The sequence below is a fragment of the Oreochromis aureus genome, linkage group 19, assembly GCF_013358895.1.
Source record: "Oreochromis aureus strain Israel breed Guangdong linkage group 19, ZZ_aureus, whole genome shotgun sequence".
Classification (NCBI taxonomy): domain Eukaryota; kingdom Metazoa; phylum Chordata; class Actinopteri; order Cichliformes; family Cichlidae; genus Oreochromis; species Oreochromis aureus.
Genome location: NC_052960.1, coordinates 16861677 through 16887935, shown reverse-complemented (window position 1 = coordinate 16887935; position 26259 = coordinate 16861677). Strand labels below are relative to the sequence as shown.

The 26259-nt window shown below is 40.1% G+C and overlaps 2 protein-coding genes across 4 annotated transcripts in view; one reads left to right on the top strand and one right to left on the bottom strand.

Annotated features, from left to right (window-relative positions):
• The first annotated feature begins 228 nt into the window (after positions 1-228).
• Positions 229-7286, top strand: LOC116334719 (mitochondrial basic amino acids transporter). 3 transcript variants are annotated; one of them, XM_039603490.1, is made up of 5 exons: positions 231-653; positions 2278-2321; positions 3005-3048; positions 3340-3423; positions 4001-7286. In XM_039603490.1, the coding sequence occupies exons 4-5, from the start codon at positions 3373-3375 to the stop codon at positions 4769-4771; spliced, it is 822 nt and encodes a 273-aa protein (XP_039459424.1). In that variant the 5' UTR covers positions 231-653; positions 2278-2321; positions 3005-3048; positions 3340-3372; the 3' UTR covers positions 4772-7286. The 3 variants fall into 3 exon arrangements, with proteins under 3 accessions (XP_031614092.1, XP_039459424.1, XP_031614093.1); XM_031758232.2 differs by lacking the exon at positions 3005-3048 and having other exon boundaries at positions 229-653; positions 4001-7189; XM_031758233.2 differs by having other exon boundaries at positions 2278-3048.
• Positions 5976-26259, bottom strand: part of fancm (FA complementation group M) — a 42724-nt gene continuing 22440 nt past the window's right edge. The window contains exons 10-24 of the mRNA XM_039603488.1: positions 25000-25206; positions 24652-24892; positions 24411-24559; positions 23779-23943; positions 13442-15338; positions 13252-13340; positions 12321-12389; positions 12022-12132; positions 10618-10783; positions 10367-10473; positions 9784-10253; positions 9553-9646; positions 8726-9074; positions 8083-8377; positions 5976-7999 (exon numbers count right to left, since the gene is read on the bottom strand). Coding sequence (XP_039459422.1) covers positions 7873-7999; positions 8083-8377; positions 8726-9074; positions 9553-9646; positions 9784-10253; positions 10367-10473; positions 10618-10783; positions 12022-12132; positions 12321-12389; positions 13252-13340; positions 13442-15338; positions 23779-23943; positions 24411-24559; positions 24652-24892; positions 25000-25206 — 4536 coding nt within the window. The 3' untranslated portion in view covers positions 5976-7872. The remainder of the gene's footprint in view (positions 8000-8082; positions 8378-8725; positions 9075-9552; positions 9647-9783; positions 10254-10366; positions 10474-10617; positions 10784-12021; positions 12133-12320; positions 12390-13251; positions 13341-13441; positions 15339-23778; positions 23944-24410; positions 24560-24651; positions 24893-24999; positions 25207-26259) is intronic.

Here is a 26259-nt window from a genome sequence, read left to right as displayed (position 1 = left end):
ATGATTTATTGTTACGTCAGTCTATGTATTCAAACTACATTATAACTACACAAACGGCCACACTGGAAATTCACAAGGCTGATGAGGACCACAGTTGATGTGACGGTAGAGGAAAGATAGCTTCAGACATTTGGTGTAGGTGATGTGCCCACTGCAGCAGCCAATGGGCGTGAGGGGCGGACAGTACCAACTAGGGGAGGGCTCTGGGGGAGTTGTCCGCTTCTAAATAATCCGATTGGGCCGTCTTAAAAAGGGCGAACGCTTCTTTTCTACTTTGAAAACCCGCCTTCTGCTGCGGTACAGAAATAGAAATAGAAAGGTTTGCCTGAAAGAGCAAGAGAGGGAGAGGAAGGAACATCAGTGAGAAGAAAACTTCTTTATCTCAGTTTCGCGTCCGAGCGATTAGCCAGAGACCTTTATCTTCCGTTTGCTGAGCATCAGCAACGTAAAGGAGGCTATTACCTAGCTAACCAGCCTGGCTGAACACCAAGCCGGGGGGTCGTAAATAGCCAAGTTTACACAGATACCGAGAAAGCATTTCCCACTTACGCCTCTTTAATTACGTTTATCAGCCCTTAAGTTAGCCTGACACCTTCCAGTCGTTGCATTTTTTGAGGGAATGGCACTGGACTTCGCTGCTGGATGTGTAGGAGGTAAGTAGCAGCTAGCCACGTTAACAGGTTGACGCTAGCATTAGCATTAGCCACCTTTCTGTTTTTTTCCATCGTCAAGTGGGGAAAAGCTCAAGCTGTTGTTGCGGTGTAATTTGTGCCGTGCCGTGCCGTGATTTCTCGATTTACACCCAGCTAGTTTACCTGAGAACATTATAAACCCAGATGAATGACAGGTTGAATACTGAAAACACGGGAGCTGGGTGCTTTTTAACCCCCCAGCTCAACGTTATGTTGCAATGCTAATGTGAAGTTATTCCCAAATCCGCAGCACCCACATAGAGATTGCTGTTTATAGTCGACATTCATCATATATCTACGTGTCAATTAAACTTGCACAAGTCCAGGAAACCCCAGAAATGTCAAATGATCGTGATCTCAGCTTCTCTTTAGTGATTATCGGGCAATTTCCCCCCAAATGTCTGCACTGTGGGAAATCCTTTAATCATTCCACTAACCCATTCCATAGTAGGGAGTTACCATGATGAGAGGCGGCGGTCCGCAGAAAGTCGAGCTCATGCATTCATCTTTGCCTCACCCATAACCCTTGTGGGAATTTTGCAAGCTGTTTTGTCAGTGTTCAAGGACAGGTCTTCCTACAGTCTGTTGGATCCCAGGTAGAGTTACTGTACTGTAACTTAGTCTTAGAAAACACCTTCATCGAGAGAGTCAGTAGTGCGGTGTAGAATGACTGTCCTGTAGTACTACTAGTACTACTATCACTCTTGAACGGCTTTACATGTAGCTGATTACAAGATTCAAAGAAATGGTACCAGATTTGGACTAACATTAAACTATTTATATAGAATAGTCTGAGAAATGATTTTTTTAAGGGAATGAAAAAGTTCAGATATTGCTTTATCAGTGCAAATTAGTTACACATGCAGTATGTAAGTTACTGCAAGAGTAAAATAATGAAGTTGCTTTTTTTAACCTTCCCCTAATGGCTTTACATCAGTTTCCCAACCTAGTTGACAACTTGGCATGAACACATGGCAGATTTAAATCACCCCAAGTGTTTTAAGCTGTATGATTGTTTACAAAGAGGCTTTTTATTTGCATAACATATTTATCTTTAGAAAATCAGTGGTGTTATTTCTGGTGCCTTATCCTCATGTTGGTATGCAGTCTTTGAAAACCTCTGATATGAAGACAGTGTTGTATAATGATTTTCTGGCATATTGACACAAGTCAAGGACAGGCCAGTGCTGAGCTTTCGTCAGTGTTAAGCTTTCGTCACTTCGTGCAGTGCAGTGACCACCTGATGACGGCTCCATCTCATGATGGACAGGTGTCTGTTGCAACTACTGGACCAAAAGCCATCGTCTTTTTCCAAACTCAACCCCTCAGTGCATTTGTACCTTTATAACTCTATTATTATATTGTGGTTCTTTTCTTAAGAGAAGAAGACAATGGGATATATGATGACCTTCTGTGCACTGAGATTACTTCTGTATGACATATTTTCCACCCACTGTCTCTGCTCTAACGCAACAACTTGATGCATGTTGTGGTCAGATGATCATCTCTTGAGTTTTTAATAAGAATTGTTCAGTGAAATGGTCAGTTGTTCATTCCTGTCTCTTTTTTTGTTTTTGTTTTTTAGGTGCTGCCGGTGTTTTGGTTGGGCATCCATTTGATACTGTAAAGGTGGGTGTCTGCTGCATCCTCTTTGCTGTTTGCTCATTAGTCACAAAAAAAATAAATAAATAAAATGCAGTACTATGCTGACAGCCTGAATTTAAATCCAGATAAGCTGAGAGTACACAATGAGCCCAAGAGAGGAATGGGATGACTGAGCAAGAGGAATAAATCTTCTGATTAGTTAGAGTTCAGAACGGGACAGTGCGTTCACTTCTTTACAGATTTCAATGAAACCATCATTTATCAAAGGATTTGTAGGGATGGTTAATTAGCTGAATAACTAGTAGTCACATAGCCTATATAATCATCACTATGTACCTGCAGAGTCCCACATGATTTTATATGCATTAAAGTTAGTTGTAGTTGTTATGGTTGAAATCCAATTCATTTTTATCACAACTTTTACATGATCTGTGGTTGAGGCATAGGATTTATGTGAATGAACCTAAAAACATAGTTTTTCTTTACTTGATGCCATTCGCGTATTAATGTTGCATAGACTGGATTAAGCAGTGGCGAAGTGAGAGACTTGTGTGAATGTGGAGCATCCGCTTTAGAGGCAAGCAGTGAGAGAATGGTTTGGTTATAGTTCTTTTACACCCTTGCTTTCAATGTCATTTCTCCCTGAGCCGGTGTCTGCTTGGGGCTCGGAGGCTGTCTTTAACAGCAACAGTGTCACTGTGTTGTAGATGAGAGAGAGAAATAAACAACCTCTCCACGGAAATGTGACCTAGTAAGTATGGTCCAGGTCTTTCTTTCTCTCACCCACTGTTCTGTCTTGAGATATTAAAATATAAAGCACCGAAGACATTTTGTTCTTTTTACAGCTTCATACTCGGTTAATGTTTTTCTTATTCTCCCACATGTTGCACCCCCCCTTTATCATCCTTTGTTTTTCTTCCTGTTGACTGCTTGTTTCCCTGAAAACCTGTATTACGCAGATCTTGGTTTGTAGTTACTGTGGTCCTCTTTGGCCTTTTTCCAGTTTTTACTCCAACGTTTACACGAGTTCTGTCATCCACAGGTGCGGCTTCAGGTTCAAAATGTGAACAAACCTATGTACCGTGGGACGTTCCACTGCTTCCAATCAATCATACGCCAGGAGTCGGTGAGTTTGAATTTGTTAGCACGGCGCTTGCTTTAAATCAAATAGGTTACATTTAAATACGTCCTTGGTGTTAATCTGGAGTTGTTTATTATCTGGAGAATGTCCTGTGCACTGATTAAAGTATTTAGTTGCTGTCCCGTCTCTCAGTAACGGTATTAGGCAACGTGGGTGACGTGGGAAAGGTGGGGGTCTCTGTTAGCTGGGGTCAATGAGGAGCTTATTCCTGGACGAGCTAAATAAAGCTTTGGACATTATGCTATTTTTGCTAAGAGGGGGCATGGCATGACCTGATGGCTGTTTCACATGGATGTCCTTTATTCCCCCCACAGTAATATTCAATCGTTAGGTGGTTTCTCAGCTGTTTATGTACTTGTAAAATAAATGAGGATGTATTTGAGAAGTAGCTTTATTAGCAAATGGAGATTATTAGACGATATGCGACCCATAATTATTTGCTTTAGCCATATTAGTAATCCATTGCTGATAACACCTGGAAACAAGTGCACTGCTTCCTGTAGCCTCCTTACTTTCTTTTTTTTATAGTGTTGATTTGACTCAGTAACATCTGTGTTTGCAGGTGCTGGGTCTGTACAAAGGTATCGGGTCTCCAATGATGGGTTTGACTTTCATCAATGCTATAGTTTTTGGTGTCCAGGGAAACACAATGCGCATGCTTGGCCGCGATACACCTCTCAACCAGTTCTTGGCTGGAGCCTCTGCTGGAGCTATCCAGTGTGTCATTTGCTGTCCAATGGAGCTGGCCAAGACACGTATGCAAATGCAAGGAACTGGAGAGAAGAAGTCTAAGAGGAAAATGTACAAGAACTCCCTGGACTGTCTGGTGAGAATCTACAATAAGGAAGGGATCAGAGGGATCAATCGTGGTATGGTTACCACCCTGGTGCGCGAGACGCCGGGTTTTGGGGTGTACTTCCTTGCGTATGATGTGCTGACACGTTCACTGGGTTGTGAGCCAGAAGACCCCTACATGATCCCCAAGCTGCTGTTTGCTGGTGGCATGTCAGGCATAGCTTCCTGGCTGTCCACCTATCCTGTGGATGTGATCAAGTCACGCCTGCAAGCGGATGGGGTCGGCGGCGTTTACCAGTATAATGGTATCATGGACTGTGTCAGGCAGAGCATACAAAAGGAGGGGTGGAGAGTGTTCACTCGTGGACTGACGTCCACTTTGCTCCGTGCATTCCCAGTGAATGCCACCACATTTGCCACTGTGACTTTGTTCTTAATGTACATGCGCGAGGGTGGAGAGTGTAGCATTCCAGACTCTGAGCCGCCATCTGTCCAGCTGCAGCCTCTGCAGACGCAGACACAGCCGACCAGCATGTAAGCTGGGGTGCAACAGTGAGTGTTATTAATTTTTCAGCAAACCTATCTGTAGACAGTTTTTACACAGGTCAAGGATCTGTTAATTAGTGTCCACAATCACAGAGGAGAGCTACGTTTTGGGTAAGCATCTGTCCATAAAGCTTAAACCAAGTGGTCTCACATAGTATTTAAATAATATATATTTTAAGAGAAAAGCTGCACTTGTAAATATGTTCTCTTTGCTTTTGTACATATTTTGCTTTTTTTAAGCAAATTTAAATGAACTTGACAGTTACAAGAGTTACTGTAACATACAGTGACGGTTACAGATGTCCCGAAAATGTTGAACACTTTGATCCTAATGATGCCGTTTTCATCCTATAATATTACACAAGCCTAAACACACAGCACGGCGTTCGGTATATTTGTGAATCAGTGCTGTTTATACTGTTACTTTCTACCATTAGTAAAATGAAGATGATTTTCAGGGTAACTTTTAATAGTCAAAAATTATCCTGTTTAGCATCATGTGAACACTGTTTTGTAGCATTTTGTGTAAACGGTTACATGCAAATTTTCAGTAATGCTTCATGTAGCTTGAACTGGATTAGTCAGAAATTTTAAAAGGTAAATAAAATAAAAAAATCACAATGCAGTTTTTTCACCTAAAGATGTCCCCTCTCTGCCCCAAGTCGCTAGACAAACACTGGCTCGCACACATGCCTTGAAATGTGCACAGAAGACAAGCTGTGATTTCGGGCTCTAGCTACTACGACTACTGAGCTACTGGTAATCGCTAATAGAGGGTTAAACTGTTGCTTGTACTGAATGACCTTTGCTATAATGTTCAATCAAGAAAAACTGTTACGAAAGCTAGGTTTCAAGGCCAGTCGCTCTTCTTTCCAGGAAAGAGGGTGAAATTTTAGAAGCGATTGTCTACATTGCTGCTGGGGATCAGACTTGTGACTTCTTAACATCCCCTTAGAAGTAGCCACCGCAGTCATGTGTTGGAAGAGTAAAGGGAGGATCAGAACAAAATTCATCAGTCCTCGGCTGGAATGGAAACTGGGGGGGAGTGTCTTGACTTTTTTCATTTCAGTCAGGCTTTTCACCATCGTAATCTCAGCATCTCACTGAAAAGATGCGATTGGCTAAAGTCTCTGATGCTAGATTTTGGTTTGGGTTTTTTTGGCAGAAAATTCACATTTTTGGACAACGGAGTGTTGAACCTTCTGGTGAAATTAAAAAAAAAAAAAAAAATACTAATTTGCATATATGATACACTTGGCTTTAAAGGGTTTTTTTTGTTGTTGTTGTTATTTAAAGCCCTATGATGCCAAAAAATTTCTGCCTACACCAGCTTTAACTCAGCTACGAGGGAGGTAATTCTGGCTGCTGTATAAAGTTTCAAGTTTGCAGTTACCGCAAACTTTTTATACCACTTCTTTGACTGTAATATCTGTACAGAGAGAAAGTTTGTAATGAAAAATATTGGAGGCTCTGATGGTGGTCTGTTGCAGTACGACATAAGAATTTATGATGGTCAGAAAAAATAACAGTGTAATATTTTCTTTGTTTGAGGCGGTCATTGTAAAACCAAATCAGTTGCAATGTAATCATGTTGTGGACATTGTAGTGTGTCCAAAGAAAGCACCTTACGATACGACATTAAGCATGTGTATGGTTAAAAATATTTTGGCAATCACAATTCCTCCAAATGGATTTTACAATTCCTACAAAGGGAAGATTCTCTTGCAGTTTGCCTAGACCAGTCAAGTACACTAATTTCTGCCACCTATAGGCAGAGAAGGTAATGGCTCCTGTATTTTTAACCTTTGTATATTAATTTAAAAAAAAACCCTGTTTTTCTGCATAGTTAACAATTGACATTCTTCAGGATTAAAATGAGCATTGTACCCAGCCAGCCTGCAGCAAGTGCATTCACACACACACCTCTATTAGATATTCACAAGAAAGGTGTCCTAAATACAGAAGCCATTACTTTCCCTTTATGTAAATGATCTACATCTTCACAGCTCACTGACCTCCAGGTGTAGCTTAGCCCAGAGTGCCGGCTCAGATGTGGAGGTCTTAAAAACTGCTTTGGATTTGTCCAAAGAGAATGTACATATTGAATGTGGCAGTTTTCTTTGTCTTTTTTTTTGTTTGTTTTTTTGCTTTGTGAGAACTCTAGACTTCAGATTTTACTTTAATGCATCCATGTGTTGTTATCGCTTTTTTTCCGCAATGTTTTTGCCTGTGGGTTTATTTTTATTGGCAAGTAATTCCTGATATCTCTGTAAAAGAAAATGCTGCTGTAAATATCTGATGTTGCTATTGTGTTTGTACTGTTAACAACTTGTACAATACCTTTCACCAAAGTAGAACATGTCATTTAAAACCCCAAAGGAGAATAGTGAAATAAAACACTTTTTCTTTTTTTTGGGCTGGGCATTTTTAAGTTTGAACATTTGGAAACCCTACAAATTATTAGGCTTCTAACAAACCCCAAACAATAAAGTTTTAAGTGAATGAAAGAATGAGCTGTCTTAATTCAGTAAAAAATATGATGTAATAAACATCACGTTTTTGCTTGCATGGTCTGTTAGAAGGAAACAGGCTGACCTCTAGAGGAAGAAAGCTGATATCAAAGAAGCTCAATGCAGGTATTGGAAAAGATTTCCTTCTCAAAATGTGGCACAAAACTACTTTAATAAACATATATAAAAATAATAGTTTATTAAAGAAAACAAACATATCCATTATTATGCTATTCAAGTTTCAATTATTGAACTCTTACCAATGCTGCTTAATACTACCTTACAGGTCAACTGTACACTTTGAAGAAACCCAATGTGTTGTTTAACATAAATATAAAGTTGAGTGTTGTGCCCCTTCAACTTGTTGTGCAAAAAGGATGAACTAAGATCCTGAAGCTCTTCTCTCATTGAGAGATCGTATTAAATGCATTCAACATATTATTCTAGCTGCTGTCTTCCTGAGACAAAGACAGAAAGAAGCAGAAGAATGTATGAAGTAAAAAGAAATACACATAATAAGGATAAATGAAAAAAGATGTATTTCAGTTTGTAGAGTCCCAGCAGTGTTTTTTCCAGCAGCATGCTAGCTGTTCTTTCCTGATTTTGACATATTCATGAGGAAGGAGTCACAGGAGTAGCGCAGGAAGCGATAGATCTCCTCTGCTTTGGGTCGACTCATACACCCTCCATTCTGTATGGCTTCTATCGGGCTGGAGGGAGGAAGCAGGTAAAGAGGAGATGACGTACTGAAGAAGAAAGTGTTCATAATTTGATACAACACAACATCCATCACCTGTTTATTAGCTGGGCGATCGATGTGAAGTTGTGGCTCATGTTGAGAGCTTGAACATAGTTAACTGAAGGCAAGCTCAAGTACAGCTGCAGCGCTTGCTGCCTGTGCTGCCCTTTGACTTCCACTGGTACGCCGATGCCGTGACCCTTGCGGTGCTCCAGACGTGCCGCATCTGCCAGCAGCCCGGCGCTCTCTTCAGCACCGTCGCTCCACAGCAGGCGAACCCCTGATCGCACTAGCGCTGCCAAAGTGCTGTCAAAGTAGCGAGTTCGCTGAAAGGGACGAGATGCCTCACCTGGGACAATGACGGTTAACATAAAGATCAGAAAGACATTGTCTCATGCAGCAATCAGTCAGTCTAATCCTCTGTTAATTCAGCTAACATTCAACTTGGATCATATTTATAGGCACTGGTTGAGTTAGATGGTTTTCCATCTTTAATCTACTGCTGTAACTACTTCAAAGACAAGTTACCTGACTGAACTCCTTTAATGCACACCTTAAAAGAGTGTAATATGTTTAGCTGCGTTTAGGTTTTAGCCTTTTTATTTTTAAAGAAAATGTTCATATTTCTGTAAATATTCTTATTTACCATAAGGGCTGCAAAATTACAAAGTAAATGAGCCACACTTTGAAAACGTACCAGTCTTGGTTCGGTCTTTCTCCACTATCATGCACACGCGCTCAAACAACCCCTGCAAGCTGTTCACTCTTTCCGCCAGTCGTTTCCGGTTCTGTGCCGCAGCCAGATCTGATTGGCTCTGCCTTTCCACCGCCATGCGGTTGCTGACAATGAAGTAGCTGCTGTCCAAAGAGCAGACGTGGACGGTGGCTGCGTGTCGCTGACGCAGGCTGGTCAGCAACTCCACCCCGCTACTGATGCAGCGACTGTCCACCAGGATGCAAACAGACCCAGATGGAGCGGAGGTTTCACTCACTGTTAAATCCTCAGTTGTGGTCTTTTGAGGAGCCAATGAAGTGGCTGGGACTGCCTGTGGAAATAAAAGGAAAAACCCCTTATACTTGATTTAAACCTGTGGTGATAACAGGTTAAATAACTCAATATAACATGCTCCTTGGTCCCAGAAGAAAAAACAGTTACATAATTTTTTTTCCTCATAATTATTTATGTTTATCTTCTGTCCCTCATAGTGGACATAGAGTCTTGTTTGATAACAGAAGATATGATGTAACGTAGTGATATTGTTTCTATTTTTGTGTGGATTTCTGGTATGAATGAAACAGTTAAGAAACATATCTGAACACTAAAACATTATTTTAACAAGAAACCTCTCATAGTTGACCTTTTTTTCCCTTTTTCTTTTCTTTTAAAAATTAAATGCTATTTTGTGCACTTACTCACGTTCATGTTGGCCTACAAAGGACAAATGTGAACTGCTGGGTCTCACAAGGATGTTCACTGTATGATTCTAGGGATACGTGTATATGTCTCTTCTTGTCTGCTCGTACCTGCGATTGCTTCTTTGAGGAAACTTGCGGTTGCGACTCCGCAAAGTCTAGCTCGTCAGAGAGGAGATGCTGATTTTCTATCCTCTGGCGACACCTTCAGGAGAGAGAAAGAAAGACAACCTCAGAATTGTTACTAAGTACACACTCATCCTTCCATTCTCTTCTGCTTATACAAATTCACGGCCGTGAGGGGGATGGCACTCGCTCTGTATTACTTTATTATAGCTTCACCTCTCATTTTGCTGTTCTTCACTCACAGAGCTCCTTTGTGCTTTGCTCAACAGTGAGACCTTAGAAGATAACGACACAGCTTTCTTTCTTTCTTTCCCACAAGGCTCTGGCGGTACCATCTTTGGCGATGAAGGCAACACACCATCTCCTGCTTTGAGAGCCCTCTCTTTACTAACTTCATCTGTCTCCTCCTCACTAGAATCATTCATTTGTATGACCCGGGTGCGTTTAGTTTTCATCTCGGCTCTCTGTTCTGGTGGAGGCTGAGCTCTGGTTTTTGTGCTGCCTCTTGCTCTGGCGTTGTGCAGGAAAACACGGCGCCTGGTGGCATACTGCTTTCTCCCGTCCACAAACGAGGCCTCGGGCAGAAGGTCAACATCTTCAGCATCTTCCTCACTGGTGCCCACCTCCTCCTCATCACTGCCCACTACAAAGCTGTCCTCTTCATACGGCTCATCCATCTCAGGCACCTGTTTCCACACATTAAGAATGTGGCATCCTTAATTAGACTACCAATCATCAAAGCCACTTAGTACTTTGTTGCTTTGTGTATTTTTTAAAATGTATTTATTTGTTAGTATACCTGGGAAAAGATGTCCATGTTGTGATGTCTTCTGTTGGAAATTTTGAATTTGCCCTGGACTGCAGGGCTTCTCACTGACTTCAGGTACACTCCATGCATCTCTGAGTCTGACAAAGAGGAGAACAGACAGAGAGCCAAAGTGTAAATATCACAGCATGACTCACTCAGCCTCCTATCACACTGAAAACCACAGAGGGAGAGAATTCAGTTTTAAAAAAAAAAAAAAAAGAAAAGAAAAAAATGTGTTTCACCATTCAGGCCCTGAGAGAACTGTGTGTTGTCGACCACAAAACCGTTGAGAGACTGATTCTGTTCTTCTCCATCCTCCTCATCAGACGAGACCTCTACCCCTTCCTCGACCTCTGACAGCTGTGCTTCTTCATCCAAGAACTGACGCCCTTTTCGGCATTTGCCGCGCTGACAGAGGAAGGATGGAAAATGTCAGGGATGACAGATGCTGAAGGTGCCAGTCGCAGATTTTTAATGACTTGACTTTTTTATGAAAGGAGAAATGGATCATGATGTCGGGCAACGATCTTTAAAAAGAGACAGCAGTATGTTTTTGTCATATAATTGATCTTTTTAAAAATTTTGGATGTAGTGTAACCATTAAAATGAAAACACTGAACACTAATAAACTAATAAAAATGTGAATTTTGAGCTTCCTTTAATTTTGCAGAGGTTTATTGTGAGTTTCAGCTCGCTCATCACTCTCACTGCTTTCAGGACACAGCAGGCAGCTGTTTTAAGAAGCTTTAAGACCCTCTCAGCTTTAAAACCTCAGCACCAAACTACAGACAGGCACATGCAGAGGTAAGAATGGCAGAACACCTAAAGAGCCACATATCTACCCAAGGAGCTGGTAGTGAACCGCAGAAATGATGATGAGTGTACACTACTGTGCTCATTTCATTATATTTACTAAGGAAATGGGAAACAGGTGCAGCAAACACACACGGAAATGCAGTATATAAGGCTAAAACAGAGTTTGTACAATTCTAATGAGGTTGATCGTCCATATTTGGTGTGAACACCTTTTTCTTCAACACAGCCTAAACTCTGTTGGCAAGTTTTTTGATAATTTCTTTAAGTAGCCTTCAGGAATAGATCTCCAGACTTCTTGAACAACATTGAACGACAAAGTTCCCAGCTAAAAGCTCCTTAGGAATCACCTTGTTGGTGCAAAAATACTATCAAGACTATTTCATAACTGTCAACTAAAGAATTATGGAACACATTATCTGTTTTGTCATAGGCTGCTAGTAACAAAAAGCCTAAAGATATAGTGCCCCCCCCCACAAAAAAACATGCTCTGAAAATGGTCAGGTAAAAGCTGTGGACTGAAAATGAGTGAAAAAATAGCCTTTTAAGACCATCACAAAGTCTGGAGAACTGTTGCTCAAGACCATCCGTCCATCCATGAATGGCTTTCTGGGGAAAAACGCAGAAAACCAAACGCACTCTGTCCAGAGCTGAGATGGATGGATGGATGAGGACTTTTCCATAACACTGCAGTCATTTCAAAAAGGCATTCCCCACTCACATTAGAAACATTAGACCCAAACCTAAATACGAGCCATGTTTATATTGTGTTTACATGAAAACACGGATCTCAGATCACAGCATCCGGCTGAGCCATCTGTTGCTGTACAAACCTTGGCTGTGGCCCCTTTCCTTTCAGCTCTCTGCACTGTGGCTCTGCACACAGAAACAGATTCATTCTGGAAATCATCATCAGAAACAGATTCGCCTCCCGTTTCATCAGACTGGAACACAGAGAACAAATTGGTGAAATACTGAAAACTGTTAGTAGTTTATGACATATTATTAGATAATGAGCACTTGTAGAAACATCTTTAAGTGATATATGGAGCACAAGTAATTAAATCACATCATCTGTGTTGAATAGATTGAACCATGTGCTATGCATTACTGTTAGTCATAAAGAGCTTACAGTATTGAGTGCAGCAGCATGTTTTCTTTTCACTACCAGCGGGGAGTCCACATCACTGTTGATCTTAGACTAGCAAAAACAAGACATGCTACATGTTAGATACAGCATAGAGTAAAAAAAGTGCAGCCTGAGGCCTAAAGAAGCTTCTCCCCCTGAATACAAGCTGAATATCTTAAGCCTGGAAATGAATGATAGAAGCAAATTGAATCAGATACCTCCTCATATATATGCCTTGTTTATTGCAAAGTGAGCAGCAACTATTTGTTTACTACTGGTTAAAAACTCTGTAAAGGGGGCTTAAAATGCTTCTCCTTATCTTTTGTATTAGTTATACTTCAATAATATTGGATGTTCATATTAAACACGGCCAAAGTGTCAAACAACCTGAGGCCACTGAACCCCCCCCCATCTATATGCTGTTCAGATTTTGTTTGTGATCTGCAGCCAATCAGAAGAAAGCTGTCCTAAAGGGGGAAGGGAGCGAAAACTGTTTGTGACATACAGTGGGTGAACTTAGATGCTTCACCCACTGTCCAGCACAAGATTAAATAAGGATTATTCATGAATCACGCAATGCTACTCTAGGTCAGTATGAACTATGTAGCTGGAGCATAAAAGCTCCCCATTAATACAAAAATGTAGCTAGACTAAAAACAAAATTGCTCCACTGTTGTGTATGTAAATGTTTTCCTGTTTAAAGCAATTCCTCTGGATTTTGGGCTACCTTGTACAACAACAGCTTTGAAAATTCAAAATGAAAAACACTAAACAAAAAACAGCCCATTTGAAGAGAGGATGCTGAAAACTAAATGACTTTCAGACAGAAATGTTTTACATTTTTTGTTACAGCCACTGCGAATGCTTCTGAAATGTATGGCATTTTAAAAATTAAAAGATCATCAGATTCCCGAAATATTCAGCACTTTCTCACCACTTCGGGGGATGATAAGGGGTTGACTTTGTTCGGATGTCTTCTTTTGTGAAGCACAACTTCATCCTCGCTGTCACTGTTGCCCTCCACTAAGTAAGAAGGTGAGCGAAACAAGCAGTTAGATACAAATACGACTGGGTGAACCAACTTAAAATAAAAATGCTGTTTCTTTCTTTGAGATTAAACAAACCTGCATGAGGAGAAGAGTCAGAAACATGGCATGAGCCGTTTTCCTCATTAGGGCCTCTCTCTGCTACAGTGATGCCACATTGTGCTCGTCTGCGTTTCAAGCTGGAGGGCAGACCGGGCATTAAGGTTCGCTTTGCTCCCGGGGACATGATCGGAGACGGGAGAGCACCACTTTTAGACGTCCTACATTCTGACAGCATTTGTGGTGTGGAATGCTTGGATTCACTGCAAACTGGAGGTATTCTCTGTTTAGCAAAGCTGTTACAGGGAGTAGAAGAGTTAGAGACAGCTGCCGAAAGTGTGGTGGAGTCAATCTGCTTTTTAGGCTGTGAAGACCCAGGCATACAAGAGGGAGGAAAGCCCTCTGCTTCATCTTCTTCCTCTGAGTCTTCCAGTGAATAGCCAAGCTCAAAATTGACTGAAAAGAAGTCATGCATGCTGTTAAATGACTCAGGAGATTTAAAATGGGGTGTAACTGCACTGCCCATGACCGAATTATCTGTTACAAGTTTAGTTTGTGCTGGTGTGTGCATATTAAGTTTTGTCACTGTAGTGTTATGGGTGTTTGTGTTCTGGATTATCAGCTTGGCATTTACAGTATGAGTCAAACCCTTGCTGAATGCCACTCCTTTTGATTCCACTGTCCTCAATCTGTGGGTGCCATCTGCTGACTGTGTAGTGTTACATGGGTTAATTGGGGTATGTACGTGCACTGTTTCAGACTTCTTCTCTGTCGGGGATGTCGCGGGTGTGACGCCATCCAAAGGAGTGGGGATATCGGGAATGGTCATCTGCAGGAAGGCGTCATCATCCTCGAACAGATCGATGCTCTCATCCATCTCCGAGCTGCACTCGGAGGCTTTGTCGTCTTTCAAAACACCATCTGTCAAGTGTGGGATTTCTTCATCCCTCACATCATCCCAGCTCTGTTTTTCCTCACTTACACTATCAGCTTCTACGTGAACCTGATCCTCCTTGAAGCCATTGCACTTTTCATCATCATCTGACTCCTTGCTGTCATCCCTGATATCATTAATATCATTTACGTCCTCCCCAAAAACCTCATCCCAAGTTGGGCTGTTGGCTGCTACACTGGCAGGGTGCTTCTCCTGATCGGGAAAGTCAGGAGAGATTTTACCACAGTCTGTACCATTTGGAAGCTCATCTGGAAGCTTCTCAACTTCTCTCATTATCATCTCATCATCATCATCATCATCATCATCATCATCGTCGTCGTCGTCCACATCCAAGGTAAAGCTGACAAGGAAGGGCTGAGGAGGCTGTTGAGGAGAAGGACAAAGTGATGGAGGGGGCTCTAAGTCATCCATGAGTGATGGTGGAGATCGGGACAGGAGTTCCGCCACATTGGCCAGGATGACCTTAAGACTCTCATCTCTCCCTGGGAGGAGCTTATCACAGCAGGGCAGTGGGGCTGCATCCCATTTAGGAAAGTAGAACATTGCCTGAAGTTGAACATCTTCATCTTCATCACTTTTAGCAGGCAGCTGTGACAGATTGTCTAATTTCACAGGTTCTCCATCTGCTTTGATAAGGTCCTCAGTGACAGTTTCACATTTATCAATATCAGTAATCTGATCTTCTGCCTCGAGTTTTAAGTGGTCTATGCTGTCATCATAAGGTATCTCATTATTATCTTCAGCAGGAGGGCTTTGTTTCATCACGGCCAACGGGGTTAATAACCCAGCTGTTCGTGTCTCGCTCCCCTCAAATTCCTCATCGATATATTCCAGTTCAGACCAAGAGGAATGGGATGGTTTAGGTTTGTCGTTGGTGGTTTTGGTGCAGGTCTTTGTGCCCTTCTGCTTTTTCCGTCTGCTCTTCACAGTGTCCTCTTTGTGGAGGTAAGGAAGAAGTTCCCGTTCGTAACAACATTCCCCCTGAACACAAACACACACACACAAACAAAAAGTTGAATAAGAAGCAATCTCGCTCCAAGAAAACTAAGGACACAGAGATCTAATTGATTTTTTTGGACCTGCTTGCACTTTTACACTGATGCTGCTTCAACAAGTAAACAGCATGTCTGTTCATTTAATCAGGAAGTGCCCTACCAAGAGATGTACAGCTCTAAAAAGTCCAATGTAACTTTTGAGATAAAAAACCAAACAAACAAAAATCTGAATAATAATTTTAAGGGCACTACTCAAAATAATTAAAAGAAAATTAAACCCCCCAAATCCCATTTTGCATCTTTTCTTTAAGCACAAGTACACGCACATCATCTAGCACATGTCATCTTGGCAAACCACATGACCTGGAAGTGATTCATCTAAAGTGGTTTCCTGCTTGGGTCAACAGGGTGCCGTTGAGCCTGCAATCAGCAGGAGGACGACTTTTAGTGAACCAAAAGAAAAAGAAAGACACCTAACAAAAGTGGAGAGAAAAGTACAGTTTTTGTCTAGATAGAAGTCAATAACACTGAAAGCAAGGACAACTTATCCACCGCATTACCAAAAGCTGATCTGATAAAAGGAAGTCTTGGTCATTTAGCACCAAAACCCCATAGCCTGAACCACATGAAAAGAACAAATTACTTCAGTTTTAATCACTATAAGGCACTATATGGATTGACTCTGAGTTAAGTCCCGAGTGTGTTTGTGCATTTGCTTTCCTGACCCATGACGTGCAGAATAAATTGCAGTTACACATCAGAGAAAAACAACAAACAAAATGTCCTGGACAAGATAAAAGCTACATCAAAGTTAGAACATTTCATCCTGAGTAAAATATGAACAATTTTAGTAACGGTAATCCACCTATTAATGAAGATATTTAGTTAAAAAAAAACAAAAAAAACCCAAAAACATGAACTCCATAATCGTGCTAGAGGAAAGTCATGGGATAACCCAAGTGACTGGAGTCACAATGAATGTCTGTAGCAAATTTCATGGTAAATCATTTAGTGAGTATCAAGGTATTTGTGCAAGGTATTTTTTTTAAGGAAAGAGGAAATTTAGTGTGACAGGAAAACGTCACAAAATCAGCAAAGACTTTCAGATTCATCCTGTGGAAATGAATGATAGTGAAACTCGTAACAATCCATGTTACAGGTATTTCACTGGATTTGAATTAAACATTATGTTGCTGGTATGACAAAAACTGACATTTTTTAGGGAAAAAAAGAAATCATTTTCACTAATAACCTCCTCATTTTTTCCCCTTTTCATTCACTTTTATTTTCTCTTGCTCAAATGTGCAGCTAGTGGTCAGTTGGTTTCAGAGTATTCCTCCAAAATTACAGGGAAAGTCAACCTTGTTTAATTTATGAGAATTGAACTAAAGCACTCTGATTCTTGATCAGCAGGTTTCTAGTGTAAGACCTGGAGTCAGTATGGCGCCTGTTACGTAAGTGAATGCGCGCGTGCGTGTGTGTGTGTGTGTGTGTGTGTGTGTGTGTGTGTGTGTGTGTGTGTGTGTGTGTGTGTGTGTGTGTGTGTGTGTGTGTGTGTGACATTTATCCTGGGAAAAACACACAGCCTCCACAAATTACACGTCCTTCTTGATAATGCCTTAAAAACACTGTCACTTCACTTTAAAACATCTTTTGCATTTCAGAGTGATTTATTGCCTTTAATGACTCCAACTAAGTCAAATGTCTTCAAAGTTAAGCTGAAGACATATTTTTCATTGAACATTTGGAATCTCTGGGAAGTGTGGTTGGAGGATAAGGCGGTAATGTATTCATTTATGTAAATAGTGTGAATGTGTGCAACATGGATTTTAGGAACCCTTTCAGTTTTATTCTTTTTGTTGTAGAACACTTTGTTTTTAAGTGTGCTAAACACAAAATGTACTTACTTGACAACTCTGTGGTGACTTGAATTTTTTTATTATTTTTTTCTACACACCTTATACCGCCTCCTTCAATCCTTTAACAAAGCAAACTAACTTGCGGGCAAAGACTGAGCTGCTTGCAGTTGTCACACAGTGTAATTATCATTTCAGCACTTCACACCTGTGATTAAGAGCCAAATACTTTTCAGAGGTGAGGCTTTCCCTAGAAATATATATAACAAAACTGGACTATCTCTTTTAAACTCACAGCCAAGAAATGTGCTTTAATTTACCATAAGTAAACATAAAACTAAAACTCTAAAACTATGTGTTACAAAAATAAAAATGACTAATACCAAGTGAAACGATACTATTAACTTACAAAACGAATCCCAAGAAATTGAGTTTTTTTGTCAAAACGGTCAAATTTGTAAACACAAAAAGCACAGGGTGGATTTGATGGTTATGTTTATTAAAAATGGGATTAAGACTGTTCATATTATCGTGAGTCGGCTGCTTTCATAAAGTTCTGTAATATCATATGTTTGTATTATAGAACCTACTCAGAACATCTTAAATCTTGCCCATAGGTACACACTAATAAAGGCATCCAGATGTTTGGATACTGCAGAAGAAACAGAGACTCATCAAGAGCAGTCTGCCCACCGTCCTATGACCTCTGGCATCAACAAAGTATCTCCACCCAGAGAACTGCTAATTACTGGATATGTTCTCATCGTTAGAACCATCTGGCACCAACATCCATGCCATTTTCAGAGTCACTTGGATCATCTTTGCTTGATTCAAACTTGAGCAAGGTTGTTTTGACCATATCTACATCCCTAATTTCTAGTTGCTACCATGTGATTACTGCTCTTTGACGCTGTTTATTGTCGCTGTTTTGTTTTTTGTTTTTTTATCTCTGTAAGAGACTGATGAGCTTCTATTTACTACACCTTATCTTCTAGCATCTGGTTTTCGATTAACACTCACCTCCCTTGTAGAAAAAAAGATGGATTTTCTAATAATATTTGATGCCATTTATGGATATTCTTGCTAAAATTAATGGATTGGGCTTCACTCATATAGGATTAACCCCAACCCCTGGCAGTCAATTAATTAATGATCAGATTAAGTCGCCACATCTAGAAATGTTGCAGACAGAAATAACCTTGATGACGAGAACGGAGCGAGATAAAGAGAGCGCTGTGTAGGCTAGAAGGGTCAGACGGTTCATATCGTTTCAGACTGCATGATGAGGGGAGCAGCAAAGTGGAAACTCCTCTCAGCTGATTATCTCATTGCACTACAACAACATGAATTTGATGCTCATGAGCTCAGGATAAGAAATCTTCAAATGTCTTTGTCCTCAGCTTGTTGTACACCATTTGACTATGAACAACTGAAATGCTGATTTACAAGACTATATTTCAACGTATTTGGCCGTGACATCACAACTCAAAATAATGAAGGATGATCTAAAGACAGTTTCTGGGGTTTTTTTAAAGCTAATTGTGACATCAGCCACTGGTAGGCAAGTTTCAACAGGACCACATGAAGGAAGAATGACTTATGACAAACTTACAAAAATAAACCAATGCTGGTTGTTTGTCCAAAATAATTGTATGATAATAATCCCAGAGATACTGTATTTGTTTACATCAAAGCAAAATCCATCTATGTATTTTTAATTGCTTATTCAGCTTTAAGTGGATATATAAATAACAATAACATAATTATAAGGATAGTTTCTCTCCTTATATGTCTGTTTCCTACAATTCTCGTCAAAGATTTAGAAAGAAAAAAAAAAAGGGCATGCTTACCACTGTGGTGTATCATCTCCTGTTTGCCTGTGTTGGGGAACAGACACTTCTATTCATCCTTTAGCCCTAAATGTTTTGAATGGTTTAAGGGTATGAGCTACATGAAGGTCACCTGAGCTACAGAGACTACTTCTACTAATAATCGTGAATTAAGCAAGGCCTTTACTGAGAAAGAAGTATATGCTGCAGGGTGGATATACTGTCCATACTGTCCAATTCAAATCATTTCACTTCTATTTACATGGCGCCAAATCACAACAACAGTCTCGTCAAGGTGGGTGCTTTATATTGCAAGGTAAAGACCCTGCAATAACAAAGAGAAATGCCCAACAATCAGATGCCCCCCCCGTGATCAAGGACTTGGCAATGGTGGGAAGGAAGATCTCCCGCTTAACAGGAAGAAACCTCAGGCAGAATTAGGAACAGGGAGGGGCGGCCACCTGCTACGACCGGTTGGGGGTGAGGGAGTTACAAACAACCTTGCTATAGCTTGTACTTAGCTGGATCAGTAGATTAGAAAATAAATGGTTGAATGAAGATAATGATGCTATACTATTTTCATATTAATATAGGGCTTTTTTATGATTTGCAGATCATACCATCCTGCACCATCTATCTTTATTACATTTCAACAGTATTCCAGAATATCTATTTTAGAATAGAAATGGGAAACTGGAATGGAAAATTCAGATTTAGGTATCTTTTTAACATTTAAATTATCTTCAAACTGTGTCTAATTTATCTTTTTAAAAATCTTTTCTGTATCTATTTTCTGATCTACAACTCTATCCTCCTCAGTCTAGTACACTATACATCTAGGTCATCACAGCCTGACCTACTTCCAGCCTTCTGGCCTTACATAACAGTTCTCTGAACCATTACATAATATCAGGAGAAGGGGCCTGCTGCTTGGGTATCTTCATTGTAAAAAGACAGAAACAGTGAGATGAAAAACAGATTTTTCTTTTTTATTTAGGGTGGGTTTTTTCTTGTGTGTTTTTGTTTTGTTGTCTCATGAGCACATGATTTCCAGAGTGGGGATATTTAGTGGAGGAGAATAATAGGAAAAATAATGTTTGACCTTTGATTCAAGTACTTTTTGTTTGTTTGTTTTAAACTGTGATGCCAAGAGACATAGAGAAAAAAGCAAAGGGTCAAAAGCACTCTTCAAATTCAGGCCAAGCAAGTAATCCATGGCTCACATTATCCCTGACAGTGAGAGTAAAGGAGGTGAGTGCTGAGGGAGAGTCTGCTTATGAGTTAATGCCTGAAAGGTGAACACATGTCTTTGTGCGTGAGCTGCAAAAACGAAAAAGACTTCACCATCACCTCTATATTGCGAGTTAATCCTTAACTTTATGTGTTTAAAACGATGAACAAAAACAAGAACAAAATGAACAAACATGTTTTGTGGACTTTAAAATACATTTGTACTGCTGTAGTTTATTTACTGGTTGTGTAGATTTAAAAAAGAGATTTGCTCTTTCTGGAAATAAATAAATTCAAAACTAATTACAGATTTGAAAGAGGTTTTGTTCTCAGTCGCTGAAGACGGAGACGCTGAAGACAGCTTCTAATTTGATTTTGTGACGGACAGATCAGTCTGGTGTCGAGCCAGAACCTTTCAGGAATTTTTTATTAACTTTTTCTAGGTATTTGGTGTGTATACAATTCTGGTTATTTCCATCCAGCTAGAACTTAAAGGACCAAAAAGGTTATGTACATGAACATGAAAATATGTTTTAACAAGTACTTGCTCTGCATTCAAGTTTAGGTGATGATGCCCTCGGCTGGTCTAGGAAAACACTTGAATTTTTCCTTGAAGATGGTTTTTACCTACTGAAGTACACTGAAGATAAGTGAGGGTAGAGAAGGCCTACAAGAAAGGAACAACTGAGGGTTCCAACAAACTAAAATAAACTGAAAAATATTGGTTAATTTTCAATTTGATGGCAGCAACACATCTTTAAATAAGTCGGGACGGGGCAATAAAAAGCTGTAAACATAAGTGATATTAAAAAGAAACAGCTGAAGGAAGATTTTGCAAGTAATTAGGATAATTGGCAAAAGGTCAGTAATGTGATTCAGCATCTTAGCAAGGCCAAGTTTCTTAGGAGATGTTTTAACAGATAATCAACAAAAAACTACAAAGAACTTCACAATAATGTTCCTCAAAATAAGACTTTTTATCTTTTGATGATATCATGTGTTGTAGATGATGATGATGTGAATTCAGAGGATGTGGAGACACGTGTGTGTGAAAGGTACATGGATCTTCCAGACATCACTGTCTATGAACACAGTTCTCCATGCCATCCACAAATGCAGGTTAAGCTCTCTCATACAAAGAAGAACATGAACATAGATGAACATGAGCTTCTCTGGGTCAAAGTTCACTTAAAATGGACTGAAGCCAAGTGGAAAACTGTTCTGTGGTTAGAAAGGTCAAAATTTGAAATTCGCTTTGGAAAACATGGACAGACTAAAGGACAAACTAGGAAGCGGAATCACCCAGCTTGTTATCAGGGCTCAGTTCAAAAGCCTACGCCTCTGATGTTATGGGGGTTCATTAGTGCCTATCAGTTTGGCCACTTACACTTCTGAAAAGGCACCATCAATGCTGAAAAGTATATACAGGTCCTAGAGAAACACATGCTCCCATCCAGATGGGATCTTTTCCCTTACATATTTTATCTATTACAACAATGTGGCTTTCTAGTAGAAGAGTCCAGGTGCTGAACTGGCCTACCTGCAGTGCAAACCTCTCACCAACTGAAAAGATTTGGCACTAAATAAATAAATAAATATTTTACAGAGGACCCTGCACTGTTGAGCAGCTAGAATTCTTTATCAGAGAAAAATGGGACTCCCAAAAGTCCAGCAGCTGGTGGCCTTGGTTCCCAGGAGAGACCAGACTATTTGCAGGCTGTTGTTAAAAGAAGAAGTCATTCTACACAGTGGTAAACATGGCATCTTGTTCATCTGTTCAAATGTTTCTGAGTTTCAATTAAATTCAAAATGACCCTACTTTTTTCATAAAATGGTAAATTTTCTTAGTTTAAACATTTTTTTTCATATTCAATTGTTAATAAAATGTGTTTTTATGACATTTGCAAATTATTGCATTCTGTTTCTACTTACATTTTACACAGCATTCCAACTGGTTTTAGAGTGTCCAATTGGTTTTCAGGCTGCAAAACTGGAGGAACTCAAAAATGATTGTTCTTATACGGTTAATGCAATACTTTTGTTAAGCTGGTCGATTTCAAGCTGAAAGTCTAGACCACAATCACACCTTTATCATCTCACTTCAACTCTATTGTAGCATGTAGAGAAGCAAAATTATGAAAAATGTGCCAACTTCCAAATACTAATTGTTCATTGGCTGACTTGTGACCTGAATTCAACCACCATGGAAACATGTGACATATAAGCTGCCATCTTGCCCTGTAATCCTGTTTTGTTTTCACAGGTGGAAGAATTTTCTCCTTCACGAGTATGGTCAAGATCCATACTGGGAAGAAAAATGGCAATAAGAGCCCATTTGTTAGTTTAGCCAACAGTCAGTTTTACCATAATCTCTGACCTAATTTCAAGGATTTGGATAAATTGGGGTCTTATCGACGGCACAATCTTGTGAAATGGCAGATGGCGAGACGAGGAGGCCTGTAGCGGGCTATAACAGATATCGGGCGATAAGGTGTGTATCGGGGATTTACTAGCTGAACACAAAAAACAAGGTCAGGAAGAAAGTAATTGGAAAAACCATGTGATTAAATTACCTTTCTCATACACTGGTTATTAAATAACACCAAAGCAATACTTGAGTTGGTTCCATCTTCCATTCTTGAGATGCAAATTCAACAGGGCAACAGTTGTTGTGACAGTAGTGATGTGATAACCATACTGATTTGGTTACTCTCAATTAGCAGCTAAAGCATGAACGAAGCTGCTGCTGTTGCTGGGTCAGCAAACTGTGACGAGAGATGAATTATGAGCTAGAACACTTTGAGATGGTAAAACCTTCAATTTCCTCTACAAGAAAAAAATAGCTAAGTTCTCTTTAAAGATAACTAAAACCCACTGATAACAAATTTGGCTTCAATTGCACCGAGAGACAAATTAAAATAGTGTTTGAAGTGTTGTTTTTAAAAGAGAATCTTTTCATTCAGTCCCTTTTTCTTTAAATAGCAACTGGAAAGAAAAAAGAAAGGAGAAACAGCCTGGAAAGACCCAGCTGAATATAAATCAAATATTTATCTCCTTACTAACGCCACAATTACGCCATGGAAACTGTTTATTATGCAAGGAATTTGCCTTCAAGGTCAAAAAGATGAATTTAGTAACTCAACACAAACCACAATTGTGTGTTCACATGCAACTCAGCTGACTCCTTTCAGCCTAGTAAGTTTATGAAGTTTGGTTTTCCCATGGGTAAATGCTCACTACTGTCTCCCTTTTATGAAACTAAGCAAGATTTACGCAAGATGTCTAAGGTCATTTTATAAAACCAGTTTCCTATCACCAAGAGCTTTTCTATTAGTGGTGTATGCTTTGAATTAGTGGTTAGGCTTTCCACTGATTTATTAGTAAGCTGTCAACGCATTCGAGGCTATAGCTAAGCTCCCGTACGACACAAAGAAGTACTACATTTGCTATAACTGAATGCCATATTATTTATAAAACAACAAAATGATGACTAACCAAACATTTGCCTCACCTCATTTTCCTCTCTCATGCCGTCTATGAGCTCCATCACCTTAATAAAGTGGCTGCAGCGGAGGGAATGATCAACAACATGAGAAGGGAGCGCTTTGTGTTGCCAGTGTCTCCATTCCCACAAAGACAGCTCCCTGGATGGTTGTTTGCCTTTGGAAACCTCCTCCTTAGGGACATGAAATAACATAATTAAAAAGTAAGGTTGAAGTAGAAATAATATCATTACATTCAAGTCAATAATATATGACACACACTGGTTTTACCATGCATAGCTTTCCAGCTGTAGGTGGGAGATTATTCCACCTGAAATCATGGCAACTGAACTTTCCGTGCCCCATGCAAATGTGGAAGTGCACTGAACTGCCAGAAATCCATAGATCCACTCAAAATATCTTCATTTCTATTTTTTCCCCATTTCTGGTCTCAGCTGTTATTGTTACATATGAAGTGGTTCAAGGGGGTACTTCTATTCAAAACTCCTGTCAATGGATAGTAGCATATCCTGTATGTATGGCTCATGGCACGGCTGTCAAGGTTAAACTTAAAATGAGCCAATAATCAGTGTACCCTTGTTTAGCTGTTTTTCAGACCTGCAGTAGAATGAGAGAAACAAAACAATAATACTAAAGAAACCTGAGGAAGTGGGTCACTGGGTATTGAGAGGAAGTGTGACTGCTTCAGGGTTGGATGGGGCTCAGTATCCTCCAGCTTCATGGTTGACTCCCATAGGGAATATTCTGTACTGCTCAGAAAACCATTGGATGTTGAGCTGCCCTGTTGAACTACCAAGAGATACACAGATGTGCTCAGTCAATATCAGAAAACTATCCCACAAAGGAAAACTTTATCAATCTCACAAAAAGACTGGAATTACTTAGGTTTTGAGGGTGGATGAGTGAGGCCCGACTCTGGGCGTGAGACCGCCGACCCCTGACAGACCGCCTGCTGTTCTCCTGGTGGTCAAACTGCCCACAGGTAATGTGCATCTTATGGAGTTTGGGGTACAGCCCTTCAGGCAGCATACGGGGACTGTTGGGGTACATGTGGAACCCATTTTTGTTGCCAGTGATGGACTTGTAGACGCTGCGCTTGTTGCTCTGGCTCTGATTGTAAGTCTGGAGAAAACAAAGACTGAACTTTTTAGGCGGTTTTGTGGAGCCACATTTGCGTTATCATTTCTCATTTTGCCTAGAAATTACTAGAATTACTATACAACACCCACTCGCTCTTCCCGCCCCTCAGCCAGGATGACAACAATGCGTCCCCGACGCTTACGTCCGGTACGCCCCATTCGCTGTACCAAACGAATAGGATTCTTCTGTGCATCGAAGCAAACAATGAGGTCTACCTCTCCGATATCCAGGCCCTCTTCCCCCACACAGGTTGACACCAGTGTGTTGAAGCCTCCCTGTCTGAACTTGTGTACCACCTGCAACAAAAAAGTAGGAAAAAGTCATACAAAGAATAAAGTATTTTAATCTTTTCAGCTTATACTGTCCTCCTAAACTCTTTAGTGCAACCATATAGCAAAAGTATTATAGAAATACAAATCTGTGCTAACTACATACTAATGGAAAACTGAAGTAATTGTTTGCTTGTTCCAAATTAGAGTCCCTTTTTATGACATTTTACAGATTAAGATCTACTCTATTTATAGTCCATCACCAGACCAGCCAATGGGATGGTCAGTGCATTTGCATGTTAGTTCGATTCCTGTATTATTTGCTTATAGGAAATGGAACACGCAGTCTGCAGAGAGGAATTATATTTCTATGGAACCAGCAGTGAAATTAATACATGGGTATTACACTGACTGCTGTACACAGCTTCTTTGTTGGTTTTATAACACTATACCCTACAACGATCTGGTTATTACACAGCGTTCTTCTACTCTACTTGAGCATTTAAAACACTTTATACAACATGCCTCATTTAACCATTCACACACATTCACACAAGCTTGTTTCTACAGCTAAGTGATTTCTATCCAGCTTTTATACAGATTCACATTGGCGATGGATGCACTGGGAGAAACCTGTGGACCAGTATCTTGTCCAACAATATTTTGTCAGACTGGAGCAGCCAGAATTCAAACTACCAACTTTCCAATCAGTAGATGCCCTAAGCACGGCCACCCCATGAGGTGCTTATAAAGTGCACTTTTATACTACAACCATACCAAATGTAAACAAGGCAGGTCAAACTCAAACATGGAGTTCACTGTCATTAAAAGGAAAAGTTACAAATGAATTCTGCTGAATTTTAAAACAATACTGCATATTTGAATACATTTTTTATGTGGGATATGAGTCTGTTTTTTATCATGTGATCACAAGTCTTTGAATGTTGTTGGTCATTGCTTTCTGTGTTTTTTTTCTCTTTTAAGATTGATTAGTCAATTTTAGCTTGCCAAAAAGGAGTTTAGCCTTGGACACTGTCCTCTTAATCTTTCCTCTGCTCCCTTTATGGATCACCTCCACCT